The sequence below is a fragment of the Balaenoptera borealis genome, assembly GCF_965194805.1.
Source record: "Balaenoptera borealis genome assembly, chromosome: 13".
Lineage (NCBI taxonomy): Eukaryota > Metazoa > Chordata > Mammalia > Artiodactyla > Balaenopteridae > Balaenoptera > Balaenoptera borealis.
This window is the reverse complement of record NC_138870.1, coordinates 64,234,933-64,257,924: the sequence shown is the minus strand read 5'-3', so window position 1 is coordinate 64,257,924 and position 22,992 is coordinate 64,234,933. Positions and strand designations below refer to the sequence as shown.

The window sequence follows — 22,992 nt, the reverse complement described above, 5'->3', positions numbered from 1 at the left end:
ATAGACTATTAGGGATGTTTGTATTACCTAAAGTAAAGGTGCCAGTGAGTAAAATGTAGCCAGGTGATAGCTCTATGATTTGTTAGGTGGTAGATTATTTGACAAATTTACATTATTGGAATAATGCAGAGGACAACTTTTCTGTCTTTCATACTGCTATGAAGTTGAGAGTCACTACTAAATTGAGGTGTTTGTGAATTTTAATTTAGTGAATGTCCTTTGTTCAGGCTCAAATGTAGAATCAGTCTAATGATTGATAGCAAAATGCAGTTTTGTTTACTTGTGTTAACTTGGTCCCAACCTTTTTTGAATTTCTGGTTCAAACTTGTTTCTTTAATGGTCAAAGAAAAGTTAAACTTTAAAATGATAACTTGTTAATAGAGAATAAAATGGACATGGACGTAAATTGGTTTATGAAGAAGGTTATCGTAACAGCGATTTTAAATGGAAAACCGATGGTAGGTTATTTTGTTTTCACTATATCTTCAGAAAAAAAAGTTCAGATTAAGCCTTGTGTTGGAACATGATATTTACTTTACCGTAAATATTTTCTTATTTAATGCTATTGGACTTTCTTAAGTTTTTTTTAGCTAAAATATTTAAAATCTTTTGGTGGTAGTAAAAATACCAGTAATAACAACTGCTGTTTTCTAAGTGTATACTTTTTCAGACTGTCCTCACAACAGCCATTAAAGGTAGATGTTTGTTTATCCTCACTTTTAAAGATAGGGAAATAGGCTCACGGAGGTTAATTATCTTCTCTAAAAGCTCACAGTGTAAGTGATGGAACTGAGGTTGGTCTCTCTGTCTCTGAATACTTTCCTTTGCTACTAACATGTTGACTATGTATCTGTCTTTCTGAATAGAATTGCTTAAAATTTATTGGTATCTTTTAGAGTAAATATCTAAGTAGATAGTGTTAAATTCTGTATCAGAATATCTATATGGATAAAGTTTTAATCATTTTTTATTCTAAATTCTGTTGATATTGAGAGATTAGAGCAAGTTATTTAAAAAGCAGCGAGACCATAGCACAGGGAGATCAGCTCGGTGCTTTGTGACCACCTAGAGGGGTGGGATAGGGAGGATGGGAGGGAGATGCAAGAGGGAGGGGATATGGGGATATATGTATACGTATAGCTGACTCACTTTGTTATAAAGCAGAAACTAACACACCATTGTAAAGCAATTATACTCCAATAAAGATGTTAAAAAAAAAAAAGCAGCAAGAGCAGTTTTCTTCTTGTTGTTCATTAAGCTTCTTCTGTGAAATATTGTAGCTCATTTTAGAGACAATAATACCAAAAATTGAACTACTGAAATAGTCTGTATTTGAAACTAATCTTGAGGTCCACCTTTGAGTTATCTATTTATAAAATATCACCTTTGAACGGCATGGCCTAAGCTAGTTACTGTTTAGATCTAGGAGAGGTGGATAAGAACATGGGCTCCATAGACATTTGGCTGTGTGTTCAAATCTGAGCTCCGTCACTTAGTCGTATGACCTGCATAATTAATTAAATTCTCAGGGTTTCCAGTTTTCCTCATCTATTAAATAAAGATAATAGTAATATCTACCTCCCAGAGTTGTTGAGTTTTATTTTAGATAATATATCTATAAAATGCCTCTTGCACATCTGTGCACATTGTAAATATCCAATAAATAAAAGCCACTATTGTTATTGTTAATATAATTATTAATATTCAGCCTTCTCTCCAAAAAGATAAAGTTAAGAGGCAGGAGAAGCAATAAAACACATTAAAAAAAGCCCAACACTGTTGGGTAATTTTTGCTTTACACTTTCTCTGAATCTCATTTTTGCTACCTAAAATATTGAGGCAAATATTCTACTTCAATAAAAAATATATAAGCAAGAATACTCATCCTTCCTGCTTGAGAGGGACAATATGATCTAGTGAAACCAGAAAGTTCTTTGAAAATATAAAGCAGTATGTCAGTATGAGGTAGCAGTATTGTAAAAAATCTGATTGCATGCACTAGTTTTCAGAATATTATTAGTAAGCTTTTTTTGAATGCAGTCTTTGTGCAAAGTGCTGTGCCCAGTGAAGGGGATGCTAAGACATATACAATGTGGTTTGTCTGAATTATGTTTATTTTTGAGAAGACTAAATAGAGGGATGGATAGATAAGGCAATAATAGCACTTACTAAGTGTTAAATGAGGAACATGAACAAGGCATAGTTATACAAGTTGTGACAATTGGGCGGTTGCTATACACTGGGGTAGTTAGAGAAGCTTTCTTAAGAGAACACAAACTCTGAATAGCATAGGTAATAGGGATCATAGGATTGAGAGTGAGCAAGGAGAGCATTGTAGGAAGGGAGGATGGCAAGAGGCAAGGTTAAACAGGGAATTAATTGTTCAGGGTTTATTCAGGGGAAAATGAGTAGAAAAATTGATGAAGGTAGATTGGAAGGGAATGTTGTTTACAAGAATAATGATCAACATGGCAGATAGAGACCGAACTTAGGGAAGGCTTTGAGTGCCAGACCAGGGATTTTGAACTTGATTCTGTAGACAGTGGTATGTCATTGAATATTTTTATAAAAGTGGACAAGATGAATCTGGAAGCAGGATATAAGGTGATTTAGAGGAGTGAGAGAGAAAGATATTCATTAAGAGACTACTATGGTAGTCTTGGTGTGAGGTAGTGGAAGCTTGGACTCAATTTGACTTTCGTGTCCATTTATTCAGTTTTCTTCTTTTATATGAGATTATGCTTTCTATTTTTTAAAAAATTCATTTGCTCATTTATTATTCCAGTTGTGTTTAGTTCTGTTTTTGTGGTAGTGTTGTTTGTCTTAGGTAGTAAATACTGAAAAATATGAATTGAATTTTTATACTGTACTAATATACTTCAGAACACAAGTGTACATTTAATATATGTCTTAAAGAACTTTGTAAAAGTCCAGAACTCATATCACTTTGGAAATTAACTACTTAAGAAATCCTTTAAGTGTAGGGGTCAAATTTTTATTGATAGATTGAGGTAAACTAAATAAGTGAAATATACCTTTAGATTAAAAAAAAAAATTGAATATGTTCCTTACCTTAAGGAAAGTCATATCTTTTGAATATCTTATAAATTATTTCTGTTACCAGAGGAAACTACTTTATGAAGTCTATTAGAGGTCAAAATCTTCTGTTGTATTAAAAATTGATTATATAACTGACTTTTTAGAAGAGAATAAAAATTTTAAAAATATGTATAAAACTTTTTAGTATTATAAGGAACTCTTAATTGAGGAACTCTTGCTTAAGATTCTAATTTAAATTGGGTACTTTGAATCAGATGCCTTGTGAAATGGAAGGAACTGCAAAGGTGATTTAGTTCAGTAATTCTCAGAATGTAGTAAATGAGTATCTTCTTGATGGGCCTAGAGATGACCCGACTTCCTGAAACTTTGATTTTTACATACTTACTAGGTGAATTTTTCATGATTACTGTGATTTAGTGCTCGTCAAGTAAAATTGATATGTTATTAGAGTTTACTGAGAGCTTTAAATCATATTTATTATTTATAATAAATATTATTTATTATTTAAATCATATTCTAAGAAGTATGGCTACTATATATAGCATTTGACAACATCATACAGCTTGTGTATATAGGCATGTAAATTAATGGAATTGCCTAATTTTTGGTAACATCAAGTATTATTTTTTCAGCGGGTCACAGATTTTAAATGTTGCTCTTTTTATTCTCTTGTTTAAATATAGTTGACCATTGAATGATTAGTGGGAGTGGGGTGGGGTAGAGTCTCTGACCCTCGATGCAGAGCTGTGGTTCCTCGGTATGCGCAATTCAACCAACCACTGATCTGTATATAGCACTGTAGTATTTACTATTGAAAAAAATCCACCTATAAGTGAACCTGTGCAGTTCAGACCCTCATTGTTCAAGGGTTAACTGTACTATTAGTTTAGTTTCATCATTATCATTATTGACTTAGTATATTGTATGTTTTTAGTGATAGCATATTTATAAGGACAGTATTTTTGGTGTACGGTTTCTCAATAACTGACCTTTAAGACATTTATGCATTCAAGTTCAATGATAAATTATCTATATGCCAATTACTAATCCTCTTAAAGTATTCTTGCACAATGGCACTTGGTTGTTCTTATTAGATACCCCTTCCCCACCCTAAAGTGGGAATGGATGGAGAAGGGCTGTGAAGTTTCTTATCTCATCTATTATAAATGGGTCAACAAATTTGGTACATATGCTCATCTAATATTTGAATATCCTTTGAGACCTGCCTGCTAAGTGTTTGGCTAATGCTGTATACTTCAGGATTGCCTAGTAGAGGCCTTTTCCTCTTTAACAAAGATTATGCTACCAGCAGAGCCTTTTGCAAACCTCTGAGTCCTGTGGCTACTTTTTCCCCTAGTCTTTGTGGGAAACTTAGAGATCATTTAGTCTAGCAATCTGACTAATGTAAGAATTCTACCTACAGTATCCCCTGACAGCAGGTCATCCAGCCTCAGCATGAACACATGTAGTTTATAGGTAACTCAGTTTCTCAAAAGGCAGCTCAAGTCATTATACTTGAACTAAGGTAGACTTTTCTATTAAATTTTACCATTGGTCATTATGCTAGTTTCCTTGTTGCTACAAGTTACCACAAATTTAGTGGCTTAAAACAACAGAAATTTATTATCTTACAGTTCTGGATATCAGAAGTCTAAAAGCAAGGTGTTGTGTTCATTCTGGAGGCTCTTATGGGAGAATTCATTCCTTTTTATCAGTGTCTAGAGGTTGCAATCTTTCATTGGCTCATGGCTACTTCCTCCTATTACTTCAACCTCTGGCTTTTGTTGTCACATCTACTGCTCACTCACCTTCTTGTTTCCTTCTTATAAGGACCCTTGTGATTACTTTGGGCCCACTCAGATAATCCAGAATAACTGCCCTGTCTCAAGATTTTTAACTTAATCACTTCTGCAGAGTCCCTTGTATCAAGTAAGGTAACATTCACAGGTTGCAGGGATTGGGATGTGGACATCTTTGGGAGGCCATTATTCCACCTGCCACAGTCATTGTACTAACCTCTGGTGCATCCCAGTCTAGAGAAGTGGGTCCTGTTGCCAAATAATCCAAAATTGGGTAGTCTTCTGGGGCAACTCACCTGGGGAGTTGCCAGTTAGATTAAGGTCCTAAATTATGTAAATTCTTAGGTTGCAGAGATCTTCTTATGTAAAATAATAAAATAATTAGAAATTTTAGTTACCAATTTATTACCTACATACTTATTGTCTTTTATATTAAAATAACTTCATCTTCCTAATAGCTGCTTGCTAACTGTAACAGTTTACATTAATTACACATTCAAGAATGTTAATAGATATCTTTATTGAAGTCTTTATTATATAAAATTTCAAATATGTTTTTATAAATAAGATGAACTAGTATAATGAATTCTCATGTACCCATCACCCATCTTCAGCATTATCAACTCAGGTCAGTCTTGTTTCATGTATACTCCTGCCTTCCCACCCCATATTTTTTTTTTTTTAATAAATTTATTCATTTTATTTATTTATTTTTGGCTGCATTGGGTCTTCATTGCTGCACGCGGGCTTTCTCTAGTTGCAGCGAGCGGGGGCCAGTCTTCGTTGCGGTGTGCAGGCTTGTCATTGCAGTGGCTTCTCTTGTTGCCGAGCAGGGGCTCCAGGTGTGCGGGCTTCAGTAGTTGTGGCATGTGGGCTCTAGAGCGCAGGCTCAGCAGCTGTGATGCACAGGCCCAGTTGCTCCGCGGCATGTGGGATCATCCCAGACCAGGGCTCGAACCCGTGCCCCCTGCACCGGCAGGCGGATTCTCAACCACTGCGCCACCAGGGAAGCCCCGACCCCATATTTTTTTTAGAAAATCCCATATACATCATTTTATTCATAAGTATTTCAGTATATATCTCTAAAATATAAAGACTTTTCTTTAAAACTTTAACCATAAATATCATTATTACTCTAAAAATGAGTAATTCGTTAATATAGTCAAATAACTAGTCATTGCTTAAACGTCCCTAATTGTCTTGTAAATTTCTTTTTATTGTCTTTGTGTTGGACTTGGTTTGTAAGTCACTTAAGTCTTTTTTAATCTTTTAAGTCTCTCCTGTATCTTCTTTTGATTTTTCCTTTTCAATTTTTAATTTTCCTTTTCAATTTATTGAGGAAATAAGGTTAATTTGTCCTGTAGCGTTTCCCACAATCTGGATTTGCCCCCATGGTGATTGTTTAATGTGTTCTTCAGTTACTTATATTTCTTGCAAATTGGTCAGTAGACAGTTCTAATCTGAGGCTTGCTCAGATTCAGGTTCAATTTTTTATGACAAGAATACTTCATTGATGGTGTTCTGTATTACCATCAGGAGGCACATAATGTCTGATTTTCTCTCTTCTTGTGGTAATAGTGGCCATTGATGATTGTTGCTTAGATCTGTTAATTCAATAGGAGTATAAATTAACAGCAGTACTTAAATATTTGTAATGTTTGAACTTCCCAAGTGGGAAAATATCACTCAGTATTTCCTATTGTTTGAGCACTTAGATTCTTATTGTACTTTCTTTTTTTTTTTTTGTACTTGTTAAAAGTTGTTCTTGATTCTATTAGAGGCTTGAATAATATAATGTAAACATTTTGCAGGTATATAATGGGACTCTTTAATAAGTTTGGGGAGCTAAATTAGAGAAAGGGTTAGCTTTGAAAAAGTAAAAGAAATAGCCAGTGGTCTACACAGTATATCAGTAGAATTCCAAGCCAGAAATCTTTTGTATTTCCATTATGCTTGGAGATTTTCGGAGTGTGTTCCTAGGACTATGGAACTCAAGATCTTTTCAGAGAATCTGTGAGGTCGAAATTATTTTTGTAGTAATGCTGTGGTACTTGATGTTATTTGCTTTGTTTCTCATTCTCTCGTGAACATACAGTGCACTTTTCCCAAGACTGTATGAGGTGTGATTATGCCATTGCTCTGCTGGCTAATGGAGTGTATGCTGTGTATTCTTGTGTTTTCAAATTTTCTTAGTTTAATTTTTTCCTAAGCAGTGTTTTTTTTTTTAATTTAAATAAACTTCTTTTTTTAGAAGAGTTTTACAGAAATATTGTGAACAATTTTTAGGTTTACAGAAAAATTCTGAACATAGTACAGAGTTCTGTGTAGCTTGTACCCACTTTCCCCTATTATTAACGTAATAGTATGGTACATTTGATACAATTAATGAATCCATATTGATACATTATTAACTGAAGTCCATACTTTGTCTCAGATTTCCTTAGTTTTTACCTAATGTCCTTTTTCTATTCCAGAATCCCATCAGGGTAGCACTTTACATTTAGTCATCACATCTCCTTAAGGCCCTCTTGGCAGTTACAATTTCTTTCTTTCTTTTTTTTTTTTAAATGATAAAATTCAACATTTATTCACAACAGAAATTCTTGGAAAAATAGGAATAGAGGTGAACTTCCTCACATGATAATCTACAAAAAAACCTACTATTAACGTTATTTTATTTTTTTTAATTAATTTTTATTGGAGTATAGTTGCTGTACAATGTTATGTTAGTTTCTACTGTACAGCAAAGTGAATCAGCTATACATATACATACATCTCCTCTTTTTTTGGATTTTCTTCCCATTTAGGTCACGACAGTGCATTAAGTAGAGTTCCCTGTGCTATACAATATGTTCTCATTAGTTGTCTATTTTATACATAGTATCAATAGTGTATATGTGTCAATCCCAATCTCCCAATTCCTCCCACCACCCCCTTCCCCCTTGGTATCCATATATTTGTTCTCCACGTCTGTGTCTCTATTTTTGCTTTGCAAATAAGATCATCTATACCATTTTTCTAGATTCCACATATATGCACTAATATACGATATATTTTTTTCTCTTTCTGACTTACTTCACTCTGTGTGACACTCACTAGGTCCATCTGCATCTCTACAAATGACCCAATTTCGTTCCTTTTTATGGCTGAGTAATATTCCATTGTATATATGTATCACATGTTCTTTATCCATTCCTCTGTTGATGGACATTTAGGTTGCTTCCATGTCCTGGCTATTGTAAATAGTGCTGCTGTGAACATTGGGGTGCGTGTGTCTTTTTGAATTATGGTTTTCTTTGGGTATATGCCCAGTAGAGGGATTGCTGGGTCATATGGTAGTTCTATTTTTAGTTTTTTAAGGAACCTCCATACTGTTTTCATAGTGGCTGTATCAATTTACATTCCCACCAACAGTGCATGAGGGTTCCCTTTTCTCCACACCCTCTCCAGCATTTATTGTTTGTAGATTTTTTGATGATGGCCATTCTGACTGGTGTGAGGTGATACCTCATTGTAGTTTTGATTTGCATTTCTCTAATAATTAGTGAGCATCTTTTTATGTATTTGTTGGCCATCTGTATGTCTTCTTTGGAGAAATGTCTATTTAGGTCTTCTGTCCATTTTTGGATTGGGTTGTTTGTTTTTTGATATTGAGCTGCATGAGCTGCTTGTATATTTTGGAGATTAATCCTTTGTCAGTTGCTTTGTTGCAAATGTTATCTCCCACTCTGAGGGTTGTCTTTGCGTCATGGTTTCCTTTGCTGTGCAAAAGCTTCTGTGGTTCATTACGTCCCATTTGTTTATGTTTGTTTTCATTACTCTAGTAGGTGGGTCAAAAAAGAGCTTGCTGCGATTTATGTCAAAGAGTGTTCTGCCTATGTTTTTCATCTAAGAGTTTTATGGCAGTTATAATTTCTTAAGACTTTACTTGTTTTTGATGACCCTGACAGTGTTGAGGAGTTCTGGTCAGATATTTTGCAGTGTCCCTCAATTGGAATTTGTCTGATGTTTTTCTCATGATTAGACTGGGTTTTGGGGAGGAGACCACAAAGGTAAAATGCCATTTCATCACATCATTATGGAAAAGTATACACTATCAACATGACTTATCACTTTTGATGTTGACTGTGATCACCTGGCAAAGATAGTGAATGTCTCACTTTTAATTTCTAATTCAGCAAATATCAATAAATATAATCCACATAAACAACAACTCTTTGGAGTCTTTGGTAATTTCTAGGAGTGGAAAGGGATCTGGAGACCCAAAAGTTTGAGAATTGCTCATTTAAACATTCAGTAGCTAACACTTTAGGGACAAATAATTGGCAGCTTACATGATGTGAAAAGAGGGACCCAGTAGTTGATTGGGTGTGTTGGAGGTGCAGGGGGAGTTGAGGTTGGAAAGAAGAATTATGATAGAGCCTTTAGGAATGAGAGAGTGATGATCGAGATAAAATTTGCCTATTTCATAATTGTACCTAGCATTCAGACATGATCTATATCAAGGAGTTTTTTTGTTTGTTTTTGTTTCTTTTTTCATTTTTATATTTAACAAATATTGGTTGAATGCTTATGCATTTTGTTTTATTAGATTTATTATTTTATCTGATTTATATCATCTGCAAATAATAGTTATTTTTTTCTTTTCAATCTTTATACAACTGAGCCTGTGGTTTTGTGTAGGTATGTCTAGGGGTGAGAGGTGGAGGAGTCTTTAAAGCCTTTCATATTTTTCCAGAAATTTATCCATTTTGTGGAGGTTTCAAAATTATTTAAGATTTAATATTTTTTATTTAAAAAATTCTCTGTTTGGGTCTCCTATTTTGTGAATATAGCACTTTTGCTTCTTTCAGCTCTCTTAACTTCTATATTTTCCATCTTTTCCTTTCTTTGTGCCTTTTTGTTGAATTCCTGTACCACTCTTCTGACTCACTAATTTATTGTTGTATCATATTTGTTTTGCTGTTCAAATCTGCTGTATACTTTATTTCACCGTAATATTTTTATACCCAGTATTACTAGCTGTTTTTTTGTGATTGCTTGGTCATGCTTCATTTTTTTACAATATCCTCCAGTATCATTTTGAACGTATTTATTGTGGTTATTTTAAGTTTTTGATGGCTTTTGTTTACTAATTTTCTTTCCTTCTACTGAGATTGTTCAGTTTTCCTTCTCAGCACTTGGGCTTCTTAGGATATTAATTATTTTTGTTTGTGAGCTTGTGCTTTCTTGGAAATAATATTCTCCTAGGAATATTAATTGCCTTATCTGATACTGTCCTAGATAGAAAGGTAAGAACCCAGGGACTTTTTGGTCTGTCTAGGGAATACATGTCTTAGGGTGAAGAATCTCTTGTTAAAATCATTGTTTCATTATTCCTCATTTGCTCCTTCCACTCATATGTTCTGTTTCTTAGGGAATTTTTCCATATTTCTGCTTTGGGCATAATTCTTTTCAACAAGCTGCCTCCCTAGTTGTAATCAGTTAGCTTGTTTGGGGGAAAGAACAGTGGAAGGTAGTGGTCAGCGTCTTTGCCTGCACTTGTTGTGTGCATACTGCAACTGATTTAAAAACCATTTAAAAACAAAAGTGTTTAAAACTTTGTTTAATGCCTCTGGTTGGTATTAAATCGTGTTCTGCCGTGGTAGTAAGGACAGAGTGGGCAGTGATCTGTCCAGTATTATAGAGAGAAAAAGGCCCAGAAAGATGGCTCCCAGGTCTTCCTCCTACTCTGGCCCCCTGGCCTTTCCTCCATCTGTGGTACTGTACTCTCTTGTCTGCTTGAAGCTTGCTCCCCATCCATCCATCTCTAGTGATGGGTTCAGGGAGGGTGTTAGTTACTTCACTGGTAAGTAACTCAGTTCCCATTTGCAAAAAAAGTTGGTTACTTTCTTTTTGGCTTTGTGTTCCCTGTGTGAAGGTTGGCTGAGGTGGTGGCTGAAAGGGGACCAAAAACATCAAAAGAACAGCAGCCGTGTTGGACAGTTCATTTATATTAAGATCTTTGTCAGCTGTGACATGCCCACAGTTTAAAAATCAGAAATCTGTTAAGGTAGCTAACTCCCAAGTAAATAGATTATGTCATTTACCCAATAGAAAGTTATTTGTTTTGCTAAATTAGACTTAAGGTGGAAACATGGCTTTAAAGATTTATTATTTCTTTCAATATCCATAACATTGCAGTCATTCAGATTTTAAAAGTATGGTTTGAAGATTTTTCATAAGCATTATCATTTGCTGTTTCTACTAAGTTTTAAGACATGCAGGTGCTTCTTATAAGCAGGAGACAGTAAAAGCCAAGACATCCACAGCTCTACCTTTAACTCTTAATTAAAATTATGTGCATTAAGAATCTTAAATTTCTTCCTGCTTTTTAAAAAAATAAAATGAGAGTCCCACAAAACCTCAGAAAGACATATGAAGGATTAGAATTTCAGCATGTCGGAGATACATAAAGATAAAATTTGATTAAAAGTTCAAGAAAATCTCTACCTGTCCAACTGTCTAGTGAGAATAGAGCAATGAAGGGATATTTATCCAGACCTCACCTTAGTAGGTTTTCATTAACTTGTGACTACTTCAGAAGTCACCTTAAGTTTAATATGGTGAAAACAACAGCAATGGAGCAAGAAAGAGCTTGAGAGAGGGAATGAATTTACATATATGTATATGAATTTATATTTGTATGTGTGTATGTACATGTATACACACACACACACGTGAAATTTAATTTTAGCCGAACATATATTGAGCCTAGAAAAACAGCCTACCATCGTTGAACATATCTATACACATAGTACCTCGCCAGGTTTATGACTACACCATGTTTGGAGCATATTTTAGGTCTCAGAGGCAATATCGCTTGCTGCTTTAGGGGAATTAGTAGAAAATAAAGCTAGAGGAAATGAATAACAGCTAACATTTGTTAAATTTCTATAATGTGCCAGAGCTGTTCTAAGTACTTTGTAGATAAACTCATGTAATCTTCACATAACCCTATGAGATAATATAATTTACTATCTCAGTAGTAAATAGATGAGGACACAGAGAGTTAAGAAAGTAGCTCAGGGTCACACAACTAGTAAGTGGCAGATCTGGGATACATTTTGTCTCCAGAGGGTAAGCTTTAATCTTTTTCCTGTATTGCATCTCACCTATGATGTTAGAATCAGATTATACAGAACCTTGAATACTACTTTTACAGTTTGGGATTTTTGTTTTTAATGTAATGTCAAACCATTGAATTTTTTTTTTCTTTTTTTTTGAGTAGGGAAACAACCTGTTCAGAGTGTGGCTTAGGAAAATTATCTTGACAGAATTATGGATATTGGAGGGAGGGGCAACCAACTGAACATTAGAGTTATCTGGGGTGTTCTGAAAAATCCCAGTGCTCAGGCTGTTCAGTTGAATTAGAATCTTAGAGGGTGAGACACAGACATCAGTACTTTTTAAAGTCTCCTAGGTGATTTCAATGCCCAACTAAGGTTGAGAACCATAGAAATAGAGATGGTTAGCCCATGGAACAAGTTAGCATACAGTTTTGTAAACTAGGTAAAAGACAGTTAAAACGTGTCGGGTCATAGTAGCAAAACAGACAATATGTCCCTTCTGGATTTTCCTTTTCCCCCTAGATTTCTAAAATCTTCACTTTCCCTATTTGGGTTACTGTATTTGTGTAGAGAAAAAACATTATTTTTTGCAGTCTTACTATGTGCCCTCACCGGGGCTTGATGTCTCACACACTTTCTCATTTAATTCCCTCCATAGTACTGTGAAGTAGATATTACTCTGTTTTTAGAGATGAAGAAACTGAGGCTCTAAAGGGGTTAGTAGTTTTTCTAAGTCACATAAGCTTGTCAGTGGACCATGTTAGGATTCAAATACAGATACTCTGTTATTCATGTCATTGAACGTAAGGCTAATGTTTTTATGTTGTAAACTGATCTGTATTACACCTAGCCTTTTTTTAATTAATTAATTAATTTATTTATATTTGGCTGTGTTGGGTCTTCGTTTCTGTGCGAGGGCTTTCTCCAGTTGCGGCAAGCGGGGGCCACTCTTCATCGCGGTGCGCGGGCCTCTCACTATCGCGGCCTCTCTTGTTGCGGAGCACAGGCTCCAGACGCGCAGGCTCAGTAGTTGTGGCTCACACTAGTAGCTGCTCCGCGGCATGTGGGATCTTCCCAGACCAGGGCTCGAACCCGTGTCCCCTGCATTAGCAGGCAGATTCTCAACCACTGCGCCACCAGGGAAGCCCTACACCTAGCCTTTTAAACATCCCTTTAAAGTTTTTCCATACATTACCTAAAATAATGTATACTTTGAAAAATGTGCAATCCATGATGTATTTTATTTAACCCAAAGTTTTGTTCTCCTGTAACTAATTTTGACTTTTCTATCCAGGGTGAATTTTTTGACATTTTGGCACCACATAGTAGCTGACACATGGAGAGGAGTTGCTGACTGCATTTTTATATGTGGTAGATATTATGAGTCACGGAGGGTGACATTTCCATATTATCATTAGCAGTCTTGCCTGTGGCTTGATCAACATAATTTACTAATGAATGATTTGTTAGAATAGAACTTCAGAAGGAAAGAAGGTATTTGTTGTACAGTTCTTATGTCTTAATTCAATTCCTGGTCATGATTCATTATAGAATGTAGGCTCATGTATCTGTGTAAAGAATTGGTCAAAACGGAATTGCAGGTAATGTAAGCTCTTATTTCAAACTGAAACTCGAAATTATGTAAACAGGTCATAAGATTAAGCTTCATACACTGAAATATTTATGTATGTGAGCTGCCTCATATAACCAGCTGTCATACCTAGCCTGGCATGATAGTGATGTGATAACATGGTTTCTTTTGAGCTGTTATTTCATAACCTTTTCAGGTAACTGTGGAGGGTTAGGTCAGATATAGAGGAACATGTTAATGAGGTCAAATGCCAAGGTCATCGGTTTAATTCTTTTAGTGGACAGTTAACTTTTTTCTTATTTTATAAATACAGACTTCACCAGCAGTCTCACATTAGTTAACAACTGACATCACATTGATTGATTTTGAACTTCCTTTGTATGTGAAGATCTTGATGAAGGAGGTTGGTTTAAACCTGGCAAGAGACCGCTAGTACCAGAAGAAATATAATTTATGCTCCATTACCAAAAACCGGTGGTGAATCTGTAACAGTGTCACTTATGAAGGACAGAATTATTTAAGAAAAAGCATGGGAGAATTTCTAGCAATGGACTTCGGGCATATGATGGCCAAAGACTAATAGTGGAAGAAAATACAAATATACTTTAAATTACAGCTAAGGATGCTCTTAGGACTGAGGTAATTTTCTATGTTGAATTGTTAGTATAACAGAATTTTAGTACTGTAACAGACGTCATGAGCAAATAAGAAAGCTAAATTCAAAATATTTATTCAAGTATACCTAGGAAATACTGATCGACTTAGGTTTAGAACTCAGATTTCGTGTTTCTAGCCCATATTATTTCTTTGCATATCTATTTTAAGCATGTAGAATGTTAAATTTTGGAAAATACAAAGATGAGCAAGACTTGTTTTTTGTCTTAGGAGAATTGAAACTAATTCCTTTAATAAACAGAGGAACTCAACGAACTACATATGTATAATAAATTCTTTGCTAGGTATTAGGGTTATAATACTGACTGAGCCTTTTTTCCATTCATTCAGTGTTTGTTGAGTGTCTACCATGTGCCAGGCTCTGTTCTAATCTTAAAGGATTCGACAGTGAACAGAATAGACAAAGTTCCTACTCTAGGGGAGTTAACATTCCATTGGAGAAGGACAAAGAATATACATAAATATACACTGTGCTGTGTGATGATTGTTGTGATGAAAAATAAAGCAGGGTAAGGAAGATAAAGAGTACCAGAATTGGAGATAGGTGTTGCTATTTTCTAGGAATATCATGGAAGTCTTCTGATGAAGTGACTTTTAAACAGAGTCCTAAAAGTAGCTTTCTAGGCAGAGGTAAGACCCAAGTGTGAAGCTCACAAATCTTTTATGCAGACTGGTGGTTGGGCTGTAAGTGTTGAGGTTTAGGGGAAAGGTGAGTGAGGGGTCTTTCTACCTCCTGACTCAGGAAGATGGAAGTGCAGGTCCTTAGGAGCACATGGAGCTCTATGGCTGCCCGCTGCACTTCTGCCTGATAGAAGGATGCAGTGACAAAACAGATGGAGTGAGTATCCCTTTGTTATGCCTGGCGTAGAAAGTCAGGAATACCCTTACCAAGGATGTGCTATTTTTTCTGGATAATAAGAATGAGTGTACCAGGAGAGTGATTGGGATGGCCCTAAGGGGCTGGAGTTCAGGAGAGGTTAAGGTGGGAAACTAATTTGGGGAGTTGTCAGTGAATAGAATGCATAAAAATCAAGTCAGTGGAATCATTCATGGAAAGCATGTTGCATGGGGACAAAAGAGATTCTAGGCTGCAACCTTGGGAAATAACTATCTTAAGGGAGAAGAAGGGGAAGGTGGCCAGGCAGAAAGAGGAAAGAAGAGAAAGGAGAGAAAATAGCTTGGAAATTAAGGAAGGAGGGAGAGTTTTGAGAAAAGGAGTGGTGACAATGACAAATGCTAGGGAGTGGTCAGTGGGTTGAGTTGGGGAGAGGTAAGGGTTGTGCTAGACTTGAATTGTCCAATAGTTCTATTTGACAACACTGTAACTAGACCATTGTAATATTAGGAAAAAAGTTAAATAACAAATTAATTTTTACCTATTTATGGTAGCAGTAGAGGAAATACTATGAGATAACTATGCATTGTTAAAGAACTGGTATTAGAAAGTCAGTGTTGGGGAAAGATAAACTTCAGCTTGAACTTTGGTAGCAGAATTGGCAATTTAAGTTGAGCCTTCAAGGCAGGGAACTTTTGAGCTATTGAACAGGGAAGCAAAAACAATGTAGGGAGAATATTGCAGATTGCTCTGAGCAATCAGTTTTACTAGACAGATAATTTAGATGAGTGAAATTTTGGAGTTGCAAGGCTATCGCATAGGAGATCAAAACATTTCTGTGGAATGAATAATTGGGTCAAATTGTAGACGATTTAAATATCAGGGTTGGGGCTTTTTTTCCTAAAGAATGGGTGCTATCAAATATTTTTAAGTGGAGAAGCAACATGGCTCAAGCGATAGGTTAGGGAAGTAACTTGGTAAATTATTCATTCCCTTCTTGGTCCTTTCTTAGTCTTTGTCATTTATTGTACCACTCAGTAATTCTGCCTTATGTCTGTATAATGCTTTAACAAAAATTTATAAAGTACACTCATGTAAACTATTATTAAGCCTCACAACAACTTTGGAAAGTTCTAAGGTTTAATAATTGTGTATTCACAGAGGAGAAAATAAACTTCAGAACAGCTAAATGACTTGCTAATGATAGGTCTGGCTTGAATAATGAGTAATATTGGGTAGATTGGGTGGAGATAACTTACCTTAAAGTCAAATGAGTTACTGTACCACAGTATATACAGTTTTCAGTATATGGTGATATTCTTAGCAATAGGGACCATGTCTTTCTTGTGTGTTTGAACTTCAGTATTTAGTGTAGTAGGTAAATGAGTAAGGTAAGACTGAGTGCAGGGACATCTATTAGAAGGAAGATGCAAAAGTTGAGAAATGTGGTGATGTGGGTCTGGCCTGGTTAGTATTAATGGGAATTGAAAGAAAGGACTAGATGTGAGATAGATATTGTCTAGGTAAAATTAATTAGAATTTAATGACTTAATCAGATGTTGGGGGGAAAACAGAGTCTCAGTGACTCAAGGGTTTAGGTCTGAGTGATTGAAAGAAAGATGGTACCATTGAAAGAATTGAGCAAGTTGGCATGCAAGTTGGTTTCTGAGGGAAGCTACTGAGTATGATTTTTGACATAAAGATGCTTCTAAAACAAGCTTAAAGCCTTTTCTTTGTGAACATAATTTTTTTTCTTTTTTACTTTTTAAATTTTATTTTATTTAGTTTTTTATACAGCAGGTTCTTATTAGTCATCAATTTTATACACATCAGTGTATACATGTCAATCCCAATCGCCCAGTTCATCACACCACCATCCCCACCCCCCCACGGCTTTCCCCGCTTGGTGTCCATATGTTTGTTCTATACATCTGTGTCTCAACTTCTGCCCTGCAAACCGATTCATCTGTACCATTTTTCTAGATTCCACATATATGCCTTAATATATTTCTTTTTCTCTTTCTGACTTTCTTCACTCTGTATGACAGTCTCTAGGTCCATCCACATCTCTACAAATGACCCAATTTCGTTCCTTTTTATGCTTGAGTAATATTCCATTGTATAAGTGTACCACATCTTCTTTATCCATTCATCTGTCGATGAGCATTTAGGTTGCTTCCATGACCTGGCTATTGTCAGTAGTGCTACAATGAACATTGGGGTGCATGTGTCTTTTTGAATTATGGTTTTCTCTGGGTATATGCCCAGTAGTGGGATTGCAGGATCATATGGTAATTCTATTTTTAGTTTTTTAAGGAACCTCCATACTGTTCTCCATAGTGGCTGTATCAATTTACATTCCCACCAACAGTGCAAGAGGGTTCCCTTTTCTCCACACTCTCTCCAGCATTTGTTGTTTGTAGATTCTCTGATGATGCCCATTCTAACTGGTATGAGGTGATACTTCATTGTAGTTTTGATTTGCATTTCTCTAATAATTAGTGATGTTGAGCAGCTTTTCATAAGCTTCTTGGCCATCTGTATGTCTTCTTTGGAGAAATGTCTATTTAGGTCTTCTGCCCATTTTTGGATTGGGTTGTTTATTTTTTTAATATTGAGCTGCATGAGCTGTTTGTATATTTTGGAGATTAATCCTTTGTCCATTGATTCGTTTGCAAATATTTTCTCCCATTCTGAGGGTTGTCTTTTTGTCTTGTTTATGGTTTCCTTTGCTGTGCAAAAGCTTTTAAGTTTCATTAGGTCACATTTGTTTATTTTTGTTTTTATTTCCAGTACTCTAGGAGGTGGATCAAAAAAGCTCTTGCTGTGATTTATGTCAAAGAGTGTTCTTCCTATGTTTTCCTCTAAGAGTTTTATAGTGTCTGGTCTTACATTTAGGTCTCTAATCCATTTTGAGTTTATTTTTGTGTATGGTGTTAAGGAGTGTTCTGATTTCATTCTTTTACATGTAGCTGTCCAGTTTTCCCAGCATGACTTATTGAAGAGACTGTCTTTTCTCCATTGTATATCCTTGCCTCCTCTGTCATAGATTAGTTGACCATAGGTGTGTGGGTTTATCTCTGGGCTTTCTATCTTGTTCCATTGATCTATGTTTCTGTTTTTGTGCCAGTACCATATTGTCTTGATTACTCTAGCTTTGTAGTATAGTCTGAAGTCAGGGGGTCTGATTCCTCCAGCTCCGTTTTTTTCCCTCAAGACTGCTTTGGCTATTCGGGGTCTTTTGTGTCTCCATACAGATTTTAAGACTTTTTGTTCTAGTTCCATAAAAAGTGCCATTGGTAATTTGATAGGGATTGCATTGAATCTGTAGATTGCTTTGGGTAGTATACTCATTTTCACAATATTGATTCTTCCAATCCAAGAACATGGTATATCTCTCCATCTGTTTGTATCATCTTTAATTTCTTTCATCAGTGTCTTATAGTTTTCTGCATATAGGTCTTTTGTCTCCCTAGGTAGGTTTATTCCTAGGTATTTTATTCTTTTTGTGGCAAAGGTAAATGGGAGTGTTTCCTTAATTTCTCTTTCAGATTTTTCATCATTAGTGTATAGGAATGCAAGAGATTTCTGTGCATTAATTTTGTACCCTGCAACTTTACCAAATTCACTGATTAGCTCTAGTAGTTTTCTGGTGGCATCTTTAGGATTCTCTATGTATAGTTTCATGTCATCTGCACACAATGACAGTTTTACTTCTTCTTTTCCAATTTGGGTTCCTTTTATTTCTTTTTCTTCTCTGATTGCCATGGCTAGGACTTCCAAAGCTATGTTGAATAATAGTGGTGAGAGTGGACATCCTTGTCTTGTTCCTGATCTTCCTCCTTTTTCATTTCTAATTTTATTGATTTGAGTCCTCTCCCTCTTTTTCTTGATGAGTCTGGCTAGTGGTATATCAATTTTGTTTATCTTCTCAAAGAACCAGCTTTTAGTTTTGTTGATCTTTGCTATTGTTTTCTTTGTTTCTATTTCATTTATTTCTGCTCTGATATTTATGATTTCTTTCCTTCTGCTAACTTTGGGTTTTGTATGTTCTTCTTTCTCTAGTTCCTTTAGGTGTAAGGTTAGATTGTTTATTTGAGATTTTTCTTGTTTCTTGAGGTAGGCTTGTATAGCTATAAACTTCCCTCTTAGAACTGCTTTTGCTGCATCCCATAGGTTTTGGATTGTCGTGTTTTCATTGTTATTTGTCTCTAGGTATTTTTTGATTTCCTCTTTGATTTCTTCAGTGATCTCTTGGCTATTTAGTAGTGTATTGTTTAGCCTCCATGTATTTGTCTTTTTTACGTTTTTTTCCCTGTAATTCATTTCTAATTTCATAGCATTGTGGTCAGAAAACATGCTTGATATGATTTCAATTTTCTTAAATTTACTGAGGCTTGATTTGTGACCCACGGTGTGATCTATCCTGGAGAATGTTCTGTGTGCACTTGAGAAGAAAGTGTAATCTGCTGTTTTTGGATGGAATGTCCTATAAATATCAATTAAATCTATCTGGTCTATTGTGTCAGTTAAAGCATGTGTTTCCTTATTTATTTTCATTTTGGATGATCTGTTCATTGGTGTAAGTGAGGTGTTAAAGTCCCCCACTCTTACTGTGTTCCTGTCGATTTCCTCTTTTATAGCTGTTAGCAGTTGCCTTATGTATTGGGGTGCTCCTATTTTGGGTGCATATATATTTATAATTGTTACATCTTCCTCTTGGATTGATCCCTTGTTCGTTGTGTAGTGTCCTTCCTTGTCTCTTGTAACATTCTTTATTTTAAAGTCTATTTTATCTGATATGAGTATAGCTACTCCAGCTTTCTTTTGATTTCCATTTGCATGGAGTATATTACTTTCAGTCTGTATGTGTCCCTAGGTCTGAAATGGGTCTCTTGTAGACAGCATATATATGGGTTTGTTTTTGTATCCATTCAGCAAGCCTGTGTCTTTTGGTTGGAGCATTTAATCCATTCATGTTTAAGGTAATTATCGATATGTATGTTCCTATGACCATTTTCTTAATTGTTCTGGGTTTGTTTTTGTAGGTCCTTTTCTTCTCTTGTGTTTCCCACTTAGAGAAGTTCCTTTAGCATTTGTTGTAGAGCTGGTTTGGTGGTGCTGAATTCTCTTAGCTTTTGCTTGTCTGTCAAGGTTTTGACTTCTTTGTCGAATCTGAATGAGATCCTTGCCGGGTAGAGTAATCTTGGTTGTAGGTTCTTCCCTTTCATCACTTTAAGTATATCATGTATATCATGATATACTTAAGTATATCACTCCCTTCTGGCTTGTAGAGTTTCTGCTGAGAAATCAGCTGTTAACCTTATGGGAGTTCCCTTGTATGTTATTTGTCGTTTTTCCCTTGCTGCTTTCAATAATTTTTCTTTGTCTTTAATTTTTGCCAATTTGATTACTGTGTGTCTCGGCATGTTTCTCCTTGGGTTTATCCTGTATGGGACTCGCTGCGATTCCTGGACTTGGGTGGCTATTTCCTTTCCCATGTTAGGGAGTCTTCAACTATAACCTCTTCAAATATTTTCTCTGGTCCTTCCTCTCTCTCTTCTCCTTCTGGGACCCCTATAATGCGAATGTTGTTGCATTTAATGTTGTCCCAGAGGTCTCTTAGGCTGTCTTCATTTCTTTTCATTCTTTTTTCTTTATTCTGTTCCACAGCAGTGAATTCCACCATTCTGTCTTCCAGGTCACTTATCCGTTCTTCTGCCTCAGTTATTCTGCTATTGATTCCTTCTAGTGTATTTTTCATTTCAGTTATTGTATTGTTCATCTCTGTTTGTTTGTTCTTTAATTCTTCTAGGTCTTTGTTAAACATTTCTTGCATCTTCTCAATCTTTGCCTCCATTCTTTTTCCGAGGTCCTGGATCATCTTCACTATCATTATTCTGAATTCTTTTTCTGGAAGGTTGCCTATCTGCACTTCATTTAGTTGTTTTCCTGGGGTTTTATCCTTTTCCTTCATCTGGTACATAGCCCTCTGCCTTTTCATCTTGTCTGTCTTTCTGTGAATGTGGTTTTTGTTCCACAGGCTGCAGGATTGTAGTTCTTCTTGCTTCTGTTGTCTGCCCTCTGGTGGATGAGGCTATCTAAGAGGCTTGTGCATGTTTCCTGATGGGAGGGACTGGTGGTGGGTAGAGTTGACTGTTGCTCTGGTGGGCAGAGCTCAGTAAAACTTTAATCCGCTTGACTGCTGATGGGCGGGGCTGGGTTCCCTCCCTTTTGGTTGTTTTGCCTGAGGCAACCCAACCCTGGAGCCTACCTGGGCTCTTTGGTGGGGCTAATGGCAGACTCTGGGAGGGCTCACGCCAAGGAGTACTTCCCAGAACCTCTGCTGCCAGTGTTCTTGTCCCCACAGTGAGCCACAGCCACCACCCGCCCCGCCTCTGCAGGAGACCCTCCAACACAAGCAGGTAGGTCTGGTTCAGTCTCCCCTGGGGTCACTGCTCCTTCCCCTGGGTCCCAATGGGCACACTACTTTGTGTGTGCCCTCCAGAGTGGAGTCTCTGTTTCCCCCAGTCCTGTCAAAGTCCTGCAATCAAATCCCACTAGACTTCAAAGTCTGATTCTCTAGGAATTCCTCCTCTCACTGCCGGACCCCCAGTTTGGGAAGCCTGACGTGCAGCTCAGAACCTTCACTCTAGTGGGTGGACTTCTGTGGTATAAGTGTTCTCCAGTCTGTGAGTCACCCACCCAGCAGTTATGGGATTTGATTTTACTGTGATTGCACCCCTCCTACCATCTCATTGTGGCTTCTCCTTTGTCTTTGGATGTGGGGTATCTTTTTTGGTGAGTTCCAGTGTCTTCCTGTCGATGATTGTCCAGCAGCTAGTTGTGATTCTGGTGTTCTCACAAGAGGGAGTGAGAGCACATCCTTCTACTCCGCCATCTTGGTTCAGGGCCTGTTAACAGAATTTTAGAACCAGAAGTTAATTTGCAATAATGTCCAAACATACAGGTAAGAATATGTTGGGATGAAGTTTTGGAGATAGGCTAGGTCTGAAGAAGAAACTTGAAAGTTGTCTGAGTAAAGGTAGCAAATGAGCCTTGATTAAGAATGGAATCTGCAGGAAGAGAGCAGGTAGAGAGAAAACAACCAATAGTTGAGGATTGAGCATTGGTTAAGACTCACTTATTGAATTGGAGGACCAAGTGGAGGTAGGAAATTAGGGGAAAGGAAGCCAGAGCAGTGGAGTATTTTAGAAACTAAAGGAGGAGAGGGCTTGCGTGGAAAGGAGGAGAGGGCTTGCATGGTGGAAGGGCTGATGTAATTAAATATATGCAAGGAGGATAAGAACTGTGAAAAAGCCCCAGAACATGTCTGAGAAGACTTCGTGGGTTGGCAGATTGATTGTAATTTCCTGAAGCCTCGGGATTTTTTTTTTAAGGATTTAGTTTCCAGTGTACACATACTGGTAAACATACCATTGCACTTTTTTTTTTGCTACTTTTAAAAAGATTAATGCACCACTTAATTCATTTGATAAAGTGTGTGTGCTCTCTAGATTCAGATTCAGGTATACGAAATTAAATCACTCCTGAGAAAATTTGTCTTTTTTTAGATCTTGCCATTTACAGAAGTTGCTGAAGTTCAAGAGACAGAGAGTAATATATGGTATGGTATTATGTTCAAAATGTTAACATTTTTGTATTTTTTTTCAGGATTTCAAGTTAGATTCTTAAAATATACTTTCCACTATGTTTAATCATAGATGATTATGCCATTATAAAACATAGCTAATATAGATCGAAAAGACCACTTTGAAAATTGCGTTTTCATTTTTCCAATATATAAATAGATTTAATCTTTTTTGACTATAAAAATAATGCATACCAATGTGGCATATTTAAACAATAAAGAAAAATATAATAAATAAAATTCTACCTTCTAGAGGTAACCACTGTTTTTAT

The 22,992-nt window shown here is 36.2% G+C and overlaps 1 protein-coding gene across 14 annotated transcripts in view; it reads left to right on the top strand.

Moving 5' to 3' along the window:
* The window catches only part of OSBPL8 (oxysterol binding protein like 8), a 197,144-nt gene that overhangs the window by 64,310 nt on the left and 109,842 nt on the right, over positions 1-22,992 (top strand). For 4 of the 14 annotated variants that reach the window (XM_082351578.1, XM_082351581.1, XM_082351588.1 and 1 more), the window contains one exon: positions 22,644-22,696. The exons of the other annotated variants lie outside the window; for them this stretch is intronic. Coding sequence is in view for 3 of the 4 variants with exons in the window: in XM_082351581.1 (XP_082207707.1) it covers positions 22,644-22,696 (53 nt within the window). In the remaining variant the exon portion in view is untranslated. The remainder of the gene's footprint in view (positions 1-22,643; positions 22,697-22,992) is intronic. 14 annotated transcript variants of the gene reach the window in all.